This window comes from Bacillus rossius, chromosome 5 (assembly GCF_032445375.1).
Source record: "Bacillus rossius redtenbacheri isolate Brsri chromosome 5, Brsri_v3, whole genome shotgun sequence".
NCBI classification, from domain to species: domain Eukaryota; kingdom Metazoa; phylum Arthropoda; class Insecta; order Phasmatodea; family Bacillidae; genus Bacillus; species Bacillus rossius.
The window spans coordinates 41,263,086-41,275,778 of record NC_086333.1 but is presented as its reverse complement, the minus strand read 5'-3'; the positions used below and the strand labels follow the sequence as shown (position 1 = coordinate 41,275,778).

At 37.1% G+C, this 12,693-nt stretch overlaps 1 protein-coding gene across 1 annotated transcript in view; it reads right to left on the bottom strand.

Annotated features, from left to right (window-relative positions):
- Positions 1-12,693, bottom strand: part of LOC134531737 (nuclear pore complex protein DDB_G0274915) — a 74,573-nt gene that overhangs the window by 57,328 nt on the left and 4,552 nt on the right. Inside the window, exon 2 of the mRNA XM_063367604.1 lies at positions 336-542. Coding sequence (XP_063223674.1) covers positions 336-542 — 207 coding nt within the window. The remainder of the gene's footprint in view (positions 1-335; positions 543-12,693) is intronic.

Genomic DNA, 12,693 nt, shown 5'->3' with positions numbered 1-12,693 from the left:
TGAGTTTTAAAACAGCTGATATTATTCTGAAAACATGTATTTTGGCCCTTATCATTCTTCTAAAAATACAGTTTTAAAACTAAATACTGAAACAGAACTACTTAGTCGCCCTCAGCACATTCTTAAAAGCTTTTCTGTAAACAGACATCACTCGGATATCTTGGGCAATTTTTACATTGCGTGGTTTTTTCTGAAGCTATGCACACTGCATGTGTACCCAGGTAGGCGGGGGTCCCTTAAGTGTAAATGGACTGTATCTCATAAGCCTGTCCAAAATTCATCATGCATGTGCACAAGGTTCGTAAAAAAAAAAAAAAAATAAGCAAAACAGCTACCTTGTCTTTGGTAGAACCGTGGATGGCTTCGCTCTCACAGGAGACTGAACACACTTGGAGAGACTGGTTCCAGAAAACGTGAGCAGCACGTTCTGCCTCCCCAGGCAAACTCGCGGCAACTGCCCTGGACCGGCGTATCTCGACTGGTGAGTGAGCGCCCCACCTTCGCTGTCGTGCCTTCTCTCAGTACTCGATCCGGAATAAACTCTGAAACAAACAAAAATTAGCACTACAGACAGTTCCAAATGTTTTACAGCACATTACAAATGATTATTATTGTTAGGTATTTCAATTTTAAAATAATTTGTAGGAATTCTCATGTAGAAAGTTAAGTGTGTTAAATATAACTATTATAGTCTGTTTCACACTTAAGACTGCAGTACAGAGCAAGTGGCATCTAATGTTGCTAGATTGATACCACCCGGCTTTTTTAAAAAAATCTTATTTTGTTTCCTACAAATAATTATAATAAGTTATGTTTTTTTTTTTTACGATTTGTAGATTTTTCCAAGCCTATAAAATAGTGTCTTTTGACAGAAATATTACATTTGTATGCATTCTGAAAGAAAAACTGTCAATCATAAAAACCAATTATTATTTCACAGGAGAAACTATTTGTAGCATTTAGTCCTTATTTGTAGCAGTTGGTCGCTATTAATAACAAGCACCTGATTAATTATGTGCTAGGTCTGACCCCCCCCCCCCCTCCTTTTCAAGGAAATGCCGGCAGTTTTGTCTTTTCATCTGTTTTACTTTATGCTCCAGCTAGGACAGGATAAAGTCACAAGACTAGTTGCGAGATCAGACAAATGAAACAACTGAATTCGAAAATGGGCTCTCATTAAGCTTGGCTGCTAGAAGTTCGATTTATAATGAATTTAACATAATAATTATTCATTTACCATTAGGATTCTATCGTACATCACGGACGGACTTATTATTCAAAAATCAAACAATCTCGTGCCCTCTAAAGATCGATCAAATTCCCTGGGGTTGGTGTTTATGCTTCAGGCTCCAGAACTATATGCCTGTGAAGCAATATTCAGACACTTGTTTCTCCTCTGCATATCATTCCTCGAGAAGGGCTGTTCCGCGACCCAGAGATATCCTGGTCCACTAATCACCACTCCTCGGATAAACCTAAGCCCTGTCCCCACAGCCAAATTTCATGTTTGAGGGCAGAGTTTTATTGTTATATATTTGAAAGTTTATATTTGTTATATTTATATACTCGTACATGAATTTTCTTACATTAGAATTATTATTTGTATAATATTGTAGAAAATAGTTTTAATTTAATATTCCACTAGCCTTTAAATACAGCTTCCCCATTGGCCAGGAGATAATAAAACAAGGGTCAGTCACCCTCTCTGGTACCATTAGCCACGGCTTGGCCCTCGCGAGCAGTCCAGCAGGAAGTCCCTTGAAAATGGATAACTTTAGACTGTTTCTGTTTGGCCAAGCTGTAGTGCTTAGTTTGCATTACTGAATATTTAACATGAAATCATTAATTAAAACATGTGATGAATTCACTGATATCTATAATACATTTATAATAACAAATAAAATAAATGAATTGGACCTATTAAAGTCAAATAAAGCAAAAAATTTTAATATCAAATAATATAAATAGATTTGATGACAAAAAAGGTTGAAACAAACATGGTGTCTTTCAGTTACGTTAAAAGCAAGAATTGAAAATTATCATATGACTCTTGATGAAATACAAGATGTATTTCCAAAAATTACACTCCAAATTTTTCTTCACAGAATAATTTTTTTGAAGTATATTTTGAAGAATTTTCATTACATTATAAAGTTGTCTAAAATGTTTGTGCTCTTTGGATATATCTGGCAACACAGCACACTGAAACAAAAACTGTGCTATAGCGGATCTTGTGCAGTGGTAAGAGAGTATATGCCCATTAAAATGCACATTGCACACTAAGAATGTTACATGCTATAGTAAAACACAATATATTAAGATCAAAATCAGTTGCACCAGCTAATTTTCTAAGAATCTAATATTCACCACATCAAGTAGATTGCAGGCTTTTGCTGCCACAGTCTAATAAACCATCCTGGCATTCAAAGTTAAGTCGCGTCAAAGTGGTAAATTGTACAGATGTTTCGCTCTGCACTGCACCAGGCATCTTAAGAGGTTAGGGACAATTGACTAAAGATTTGTTAAATAATTTAATGATGCTACCAGAACATACTCACAAGTGCATCAGGTTATATTAATTTAGGTTTTTGATTTATTATTTGTAGTCAAGTCTTAGTAAAGAAGCACCCATTGTATGAACATGCAAAATTATTTAAACAGCTTGAATAAATATTTTTCCTAATACCTACATCTTAATGTTAGCATGAGCCATACTAGAAATTCATAGTGCCCCAAAAAAGGTGGATTTGTGTGGCTTTGAGTATTTATTTATGTAATTTGACATTGCCATCCAGTGTGTGATTTCCCCACAAAAACCAAAGGGTATGTTTAAGTGTGAATTTTCCGAGAACGCTAGGGTTTTCAACAGTCTAGGTTTATCTGCAAAACCTAAGATATGTATTCCAAGACTCAAAAATAAGGGTTAAGGCATTGAACATGCTACAACTGTAACCGTACTAAATTCCTAGTGCAAATTGCTGATCCCAAACACAGCTAGTCTCTTAAACTTAGGGAATTTATTTTGGTGTCCTATCTGTGACAGATATATGCCTAAAATTACTGCACATTTTCAAAGCTCACTTTTTCTGCAATTTCAAACAGATAGCAGACTCGCATGTAGTGGCATGAACTAGTATGTATTCACTTACATGAACATCGGAGGACATAAGCATATAGCTGTACCAAATAAAAATTTACAATAGCGTAACCAAACTGGAATACATTTTCTAAAATTTAATACTCAAAACAGGAAATAAGCACCAACTTAAATAATAAAATTGAGAAAATTAGCACTAGAGGTTGGAAAACATACATTCAGCAACATAAAACTGATGTCAGTAGCAGATAGATAAAGAACATGGCACCCGTAATGAACAATACGATTGTGACCAGATTCAAATTCTGTTCCCTAGCAAACTTTATTTGTTTACACAACTTATTATTTACACTATAATTTATTCACTATATATTTTTGATTATTATTTGTTTGAAAAATTGGTTATATGAGGTAGGCATTATGAACCTTATTTTTTCACCTATGATAAAATATAGATCTATAGTAGCCGGCGTTGCCCGGGCTGAACACAGGGTGAAGGGGACCTTTATCGAAATCAGTTGTACACAGTAATTGTCTTCTTGATTTGAATGTCAAGTGTGCAAAATAATTTATATAACTGGTAGAACCCGGTAGACGTTGTTCTGCCAGTGTTTAGTTATTTACCTCTATAATATCTAAAAATTGGTGGTCTGTATGTAATGTAGACTCTATAAAGCACTATAGATTACTTATATGGAAAAGATTCCATTATCTAGCTAATGCTTGGCATGCGTTGCAATGTCTCATTCAGTTTTGTTTTGTAATATGTTTGAAGTAGTTACACATATACAATCATCTATCCATCTCTCTACATATATATCTATGTAACTCTCTATCTCTATTTATCTCTAATCTACATATATATATTCTATACCTCCCACCATCTCTATCTCTTCTATATACCAATCACTATATAGCTCTATACATCTATATATCTCTTTATCTAACTCCATTTAATTCCCTATACCTAGTTATATCTCAACCTATCTCTCTGTCTCTCTCACCGGTACCTATTGTTTATATCACACATGAACTGAAATGGCTGTGTTTGTATTTTATTCAGTTCAATTCTGTGAATTATCGCTGTTTATATTTAATTCAGTTCAATTCTGTAATGTGTGAGCACTCATACACCGAAAACACACAAACTACTGCTAAACTATAAGAAATACACACATTTTTTTAAACGATTCGTGCTCCAACTATTGTCCTACCCTCTCAGAAACCTTCACGGGCATGCGCATAACAACTCACCAAAATGTCATCGCAATCGGATGAATGGTATAGGAACGCATACGACACAAACAAAAGAAAATTCAAGACATGACAAACGCATCAAACGATGGCAAGTTTAAAATTCAAGGCAACTCTATCTATTTAGGAAGTTAAGAACTGAACTGCTATTAGCGCTGTTAGTTCGCTAGCCGCCACGAGCTCCACTAAGCGGGCTGGTCTCACCAAGGAGAAGGATATGAATTTTCCAGACCTTACTATGTATGCGATTGTGTGGCAGACATAGAGAAATGAAACTCACTCACTTTTTGTATGTCTATGACCTATGATTTTTTTCTGTTATAAAATTAAATTATCACACTTTCAATCCAATATGGAGGGAATTTCACATGAATATGTAGCCTATGTGTTAATCCAGGTTATAAACTATCTGTGTGCCAAATTTCAATCAAATCTGTTCAGCCGTTTTTGCGTGATTGAGTAACAAACATCCATCCATCCATACTTACAAACTTTTGCGTTTATAATATTAGTAGGATGACCTAATGATTTTTTCTGTTATAAAATTAAATTAACACACTTTCAATCCAATATGGAGGGAATTTCACATGAATATGTAGCCTATGTGTTAATCCAGGTTATAAACTATCTGTGTGCCAAATTTCAATCAAATCCGTTCAGCCGTTTTTGCGTGATTGAGTAACAAACATCCATCCATCCATACTTACAAACTTTTGTGTTTATAATATTAGTAGGATGTGCCAAATTTCAAGTATGTATGTAAGTCTTAAAAGTTCTGGAGAATTCGTGACCAGTGAGTCTTATATGATTATATTTTAGCCCTAAATCTACTGTGCGCTCATATATTTTTTGATCACAAAAATTGTTACCAAATTTTGTTAATGGCTTACAGTGTTTGAAATTAACATTTTAAGAAGTATTAATTTAAACTTTAGTGTATTAAAACAAACAAGTATATCTTCTAACGTGCATACACAAGTACACCCAACCATTTTTTTCTTCCCCGAATTGGTTAGTTGTATTTAAACTTTATTTTCAATATGGTGCAACCAAAATATCACGTAATGCTCAAATTATCTGTATATATGATTCATCTGAAAATTCATCAGAAAAATTAGTATTTTTGTCTATGTACAAAACACATTAAAATTGTGTGAAGATGCACAGAAAAAAGTTTTTGCTTTGTCACCGAGACAATGCTATTGTACTTTTCTCTAATGCAACCTAGGACTTATTATTCTAGTTGTTTTGAAACCTGTTGGTCTGTTTATTTAAAAAAAAAAAATTTCTGGTAAACCATTAAAATTAAAAAGGTGTCTTCCACTAATCTCATATAAATGTGAACAAACAAATGTGTAAAGGCAACTTGAGCTGCATGCTCATTCCGCGATGAAAAGTGTTTCTAGCCTCACACAAGGAAACGTCTATTAAAACGGCTGCCAATCAGTCGTCTTATTGGAATTCAGTTTAGACGCGTTCTGGAATATGACCCGCAAATTAAGTTACATCTCTGGCCATACATGGAAGGCTTATTCACTACCTTACCAGAACAACTTGGAATACCACCAAAGTTTCCCAGCAAAAGCAAGATTTTCCGAGGCTGTCAATCCCTGAGAAAGCTAAGTATTTACACAGCTAGGTGATTATGTCAGGCCGACCAATTAGAAACACTATAAAATTGTTGATAAGATTTTATAATATTCTAGCAAGTATTTTTTATGATCAATGAATTCTATAAAACTGGTTATGCCTACCTGTACGGTGCTTTATCCCTTGATCCTGAAGACATGATTCTGTATACATTGATCCTGTGGTACCTAATGCTTGCTGTTTTAATTTAGGACATTAAAAATATTAGGATCTTGGACATTATTAACTTGTGATATAAAAATTAATTATGATTCAAAGCTAAATAAAAATGAAAAATATATCCACAAGACATGACATAAATTGTTTGTAATTAAGTATTCTAGTTTCTGTGGGATCAAGATCTTTCGACATACTAAATTAAAACAGCAAGCATCATTTATTCCAGGATCAATGTATATAGGATCATGCAGATCAATGTATATAGAATCATGACATCAGGATCAAGGGATAAGATGGATATGTGATACGGAACAATTACTGTACCACTACATGAAGTACATATTAGGTATTCATTACGTATTAAATTAATTTTATTAATGTAGCTGACTCAAAATAACAAATTAATTTTGGAAGAATCAACAACACACTATAAAATCTAAACTTGGAAACATACATTAATAAAATCAAACCATCACCAATACTACGAAATAGAAGAAACATTAAAACGCTCACCTTCGAAAAGACTTACAAAACTCAAAACCTCAAAATTTCAAATAACATGAGAAATAATTGTTCCAAATATCACTGATGAAAATCATATCCTTCCATTAACATGTTACTGGAAGATAATTCTGTCTCAGGTAATGAAATAATGCAATTATGTTGGGAATTGTAATAATGTAAAAATGTAATCCTCAGTTTTCGTTTTGTAGTTAGTCCATAATTGTTTTTGTTGTCAACTGCCGAAATCAAGTGTGTACATGAGAAAGTGTTTTTTGACTATAGAGTAGTAGGTGAAAGAAGATGGCGGCCGAAGGTTGTTTTTCATTGAGTGTGTAAACAGTAAAAATATAAGTGAAACGGCAAATAAAAGCGTTGTTGGTCTGGAACCTGAACTGTGTTTATTGTGTAATTAGCTTAACAAAATACAAATACATTTTTTAACAGGTTATGGGACCCAGTATCGCGCAAAAACGTGTGGATGCATTAAAAGGGTCGTTGCGACGATACAAAAATTGCTCACTCCGAAGTGAACGAACTTTCACTGGTGGAAAAATTAAAAGAACCTTGTGATTTTCAGCTGTGGAAGTTCAAAGTAAATATATTGTTCAAGTCACAAGGTTTGCATGACATCGTAACTGGAGAAACAAAATTACCAGAGCGAGACAGTGAAAATTATGCGGAGTACATCAAAAGGATGCGAAAGCACAAAGGATAATTAATAATAGCCACTGTCGACAGGATTCCTCTGACGCATATTCTTACGTGTGAAAATGTGTACAGCATGTTTAAAAAACTGTGTGACGTATAAACGGGACGTTTCGCAGCAGAAGTTCGATCTAATGCAGGAATTCTTTGCTTATAAATACACAGCAGGGGTAGACTTGGCGATGCATGTAAGTAAGCATGAAAACCTGGTGTTCAGGTTAAAGGCGCTGGGAAACGACGTTCCAGAACATATGTTGATTTCTAGGATCCTGACGACTTTACCTGAAAGGTACAGCTATTTTATTAGTGCATGGGAATACACTCCAATGGAAAGTAAAACTCTGGCAAATTTGGCAACACGATTGGTGGCGGAGGAAAAAACTGACTCCAGGGCCGAAACTGATGTAGTAGCATTCAAAGCTGAAGCAAGAAGATGTTACGAGTGTGGTTCAGACAAACACTTAGCGGGGTTTCACAGAGCTAGTGCAGTGAATAAAAGGCAAGGTACCTCTACCATTAGATGTTTCTAATGTCACAAAACCGGACATATGGCTAGGGAGTGTCCAAGCAAAGTGAAGAACTGTAGCATATGCAAAAGAACCAACCATGAAGAAAAGGACTGCCATTTCCGAAATAAGGCAAACAAGGGGCCACCAGTTTCCTTCATGAAAGCGAGCTGTGACTTAGCAGACACTGAATGGATCCTGGATTCAGGATCGTCATGCCCCATGACCTACGACAAAAGCTTACTGGAAGAACCGAGAGCTACTAGGGTGAATATAGGCCTTGCGAAAAATTCTGTGAGCATGAGTGCAGAAGGTGTAGGGAAAGTAGTGACAGACTGTTGTGAACTGAAGCAAGTATTGTACGTCCCTCAGCTCAGTAAGAACATATTGTCGTTGGGGTCAATCACAGGAAATGGGGTAGAAGTGAAATTTTCAAAGAATGAAGTGACAGTGATCAAAAATAATGAAGTGATGCTAAGAGGCGAAAGAAGTGCAAATGGACTGTATGTGGTAAAAATTCCCAAAGACACATTGTCGGAAGCTCTGGTGGCCGAAAGTATAAATCCTGACATAATTTGGCACAGAAGAATGGGTCACATCAGTCAAGATCGTCTCAAAGCTGCATGAAAGGTTGTGAAAGGAATGACATTGAGGAGTGGAGATCTGAACCATGAACCATGTGTAATATGCATACAAGCAAAACAGAACGTGTGCAAGCCAGCAAACCCCTGGAAATACTACACTCCGACTTGGTGGGGCCAATTACACCACATAGCTGAAATAAGAAGAAATCGCCATCGCAGATAGGTCGCACCCATAATTTGAGGTCTTGAATTTGGTATTTAAGATTCCCCCCATATAGGTCGCACCGGTAATTCATTACCGCGCCGTGCGCGGAGAAAGGTCATTGTACTCGATCAGCTGCTGTTACGGCACGCCTGCTGGCTCTCTTTGTCCACTGAGCTGCGCATGCGCAGTATAACTCACTCAACGCTCCGCCCAGACTCATGACCTTGCATCAACAGCCAGCCAATAGATGCGAGCTTAGCGGAAAAAAATATAAGCTCCACCTCCCGTGTACCAATTTTGTCCAGTTCTAATATCAGTTTATTGGTATACGCACCAGTTTTCTCGCTGCCGTGACATGTTCAAGTTTACGTCCATCTTGATGTCTTGATACCAATAATTAATTAATTACGATCCCCAGAAATAAAATGTTAGTTTAAAAAATATGCGTCAACTGTACAATACTTCCGAAATTATAAAATATGTATAAAACAGTTACCAAGACTCCGCTCATTTTATCTTGTGAAGTTTGTCTCGTACCAGTATTTCGGCTAAGTTGTAACATGAATACAGTAACAGAAATTAACAATCCGCCACGTTCATACATTCGTGAGTTTACGTTTTTCCCTCGTGCATTTTAGATTGTCTCCTGCTATAATTACTCGGACTTTTACACGCCTAGGCTTAAATTATTACATGTTTAGAAATAAAAGCAACTTCTCATGTTATAAAATATGTATATAATTGTGATTTAAAATGTTCATTGCCGACTATAAACGTTACGTTTTTCACAATGTTTTTAGTGTTTTTAGGCCTACTAGTAAATTTATCTACTCTTAAAGTACCCACAGTATTTTCTGGTTGTTTATGGTTGTTATGTGACGTAAATAGCGGGATGGATTCGATTTTTGAGTCGTAATTTGCGTGAAAGTATTGTATTGGAAAATTGGGAACTAAACGGGACCTGAAGAATATAGTGCAAATAACGGGAAAACGTAAATAACGGTAACGTAAATAAGGGGTTTCGCTGTATATGTACATTGTAAATAAATTTGCCTATACCTATATAAACTTCTTTTTCGCATTTTAAAGCAAAATATTGCAAAAAAAATTTCTCAAAAATTTTAAAATTTTTTTTCTTCACATATAGGTCGCACTTCATTTTTTCCCCATCAAATCTGGTAAAATTGCCGCGACCTATATGCGAGTAAATATGGATATCCTGACTTTCATTGATGGATTCACACACTTTGCTGAAATCCGCTTGCTCGAATCAAAGGCGGAGGTCCCTGAACTAGTGATTCAGCATGTGAAGAAAATAGAAAAGCAGTGGAATCTGAAAGTCCACAAACTGCGAACAGACAACGGCAAGGAGTATGTGAATGAGAAGCTCAGAGCCTGGATTGAAGCTGAAGGTATCGTTGCCGACACATCTGCTCCATATACACCTCAACACCAAGGAATGGCCGAACGTTTCAACCGAACCTTGATGGACAAGATTAGAGCACTAATGCTGGACTCCTGCATGCCGGAAGAACTGTGGAGTGAGGCTTCATATACAGCAACCTATCTCATCAACAGAAGCCCAACGACAGGCCGGAGTGAAACCCCAGCATAGCTGTGGTATGGAAGAAAACCTGATGTCTCTAACCTACAAATATTTGGATGTGCAGCGTATGCAAAGATTAACAAGTACCAGTTGAAACTGAAGACAAGAAGTGAAAAACTGCTGTTCGTGGGCTACACGGGAACGGGTTACTGGCTGTGGGATGCAAATAGAAGAGAAATTGTGGTTAGAAGAGATGTGGTGTGCATAGAAGGCTGGGACACTCGTAAAGAAGCAAGCGACCCTCCACTAATGCTGTCAGTGCTACAGGAACGGGGTGATATGATGAATGAGATACAAGAGAAAGAAAATGATGAAGACAAAGCAGATGGGATGTCAAATTATGATGAAAACACAGACAGTGACGAATCATTTCATGGATTTGAAATTAGTGAGGAAACTGACGAAAATGATGTGAATGAACAGGGAAGAGCACATGGAAGGAACAGAAGGATCCCTGCGAGATTTGAAGATTATGTGATGTTGACATATGAAGAAGCTGTTTCTTCCTGCACTGAAGGAAAGCATTGGAAAGCAGCCTTTGAAGAAGAGAAGAGATCGCTGCTGGAAAATGAGACATGGACAGTTGTGGAAAAGAAAGATGTCCCAACCGGACAAAAGATACTGACCAGTAAATGGATTTTTAAAAGAAAGGAGGATGGGCAATATAAGGCAAGGTTGGTCGTACGAGGGTGTCAACAAGTAAACGGCATTGACTGTGGCGAAACCTACAGCCCAGTCTTGAACAGCGGACCCATGCGGGCTATCCAAGGCATGGCTCAAAACAAAGGGTATGTGGTGAGAACGTTTGACATCAAAACAGCATTCCTCCATGGCCATCTGGAAGAGCCGGTCTATATGCATCCCCCAGAGGGAATGAACATTGATGGTGTGTGCCGACTTACAAAGTCATTGTACGGCCTCAAGCAAGCTCCTGCAAGGTGGAATAAGAGAATTACAGACCACTTGAAGTCAGCTGAAGTCTGAACCCTGTGTGTTTAAAAATTGTAATGGCTCTGTGATCCTGGGTCTGTATGTGGACGATGGTGTTGTAGTGGGCAAGGACAGTAACGCTGTAGATAGTTTACTGGAAAGTCTGCAGAAGGAATTTGAAGTGAGTGTTCAGAAAAACCCTACTAGATTCCTGGGAATGGAAATTAGCAGGAATGAAAGAGGTCTTCATCTCAACCAGACAGGGACTATGACTCAGCTTATGAAAGCCTACAACATGTCTGAAGCAAAGCCTGTCCCAACTCCAGCGGTGGAGAAAAAAGGAGAAGAAAAAGAGAGACTAAACAAGATTTTTCCGTATAGAGAGTTGTTAGGAAGTCTCATGTATCTGTCCAATAAGACAAGACCAGATATAGCGTTTGCAGTGAATCGCTGCAGCAGAAGTGTCGAGAAACCAACCGAAGAAAACATTATCTCAATGAAGCGAATTGTGAGGTACTTGCGAGGCACTGAAAATCTAGGTATCAAATTTGAAGGTTGCAGTCCTGTGAATAAACTGGTTGGATTCTGTGATGCTAACTTTGCTGGGGACGAAGAATCCAGAAGGAGCACCACAGGGTATGTCATCTTATACTGTGGAGGCCCCATCAGCTGGTGCACCAGAAAGCAGCCAGTGGTTGCACTTTCCACTGCAGAGGCGGAGTACATCGCAGCAGCTGAGTGTACGAAAGAGCTGATGTATATGAAAGCTGTGTTGGAGGAGATCCTGGGAGAAGAGGTGACAGCAGAGCTACATGTGGACAATCAGAGTGCATTGAGTTTGATGAAGAACGGGGTGGTGAACCGCAGGTCTAAACACTTAGATGTGCGGTTCCATTACATTCATGAGAAGGTAAGCGAAGGCCTAGTAAAAGTGTATTACTGCTCCAGTGACAAACAGACAGCAGACATCTTTACGAAGCCACTGCAAAGTGTAAAATTCAAAACAAGTAAAATAGTTTCCTGAGAACTAAAAGGGACACAAAAACTGAGAATTAAGGGGGAGTGTTGGGAATTGTAATAATGTAAAAAATGTAATCCTCAGTTTTTGTTTCGTAGTTAGTCCATAATTATTTTTGTTGTCAACTGCCGAAATCAAGTGTGTACATGAGAAAGTGTTTTTTGACTATAGTAGTAGGTGAAAGAAGATGGCGGCCGAAGGTTGTTTTTCGTTGAGTGTGTAAACAGTAAAAATACAAGTGAAACGGCAAATAAAAGCGTTGTTGGTCTGGAACCTGAACTGTGTTTATTGTGTAATTAGCTTAACAAAATACAAATACATTTTTTAACAAATTATATCTCTGCCATCCAACAGAATGATTGGAAATAAAATATTAGGTACATTAAATTTTTGTTTGCTTTTTACCCGCATGATTAGCTATAGGCCTAAAATTTTAAAGTATTTTTAATGTAGCTAACCCAACTTCATTCACATG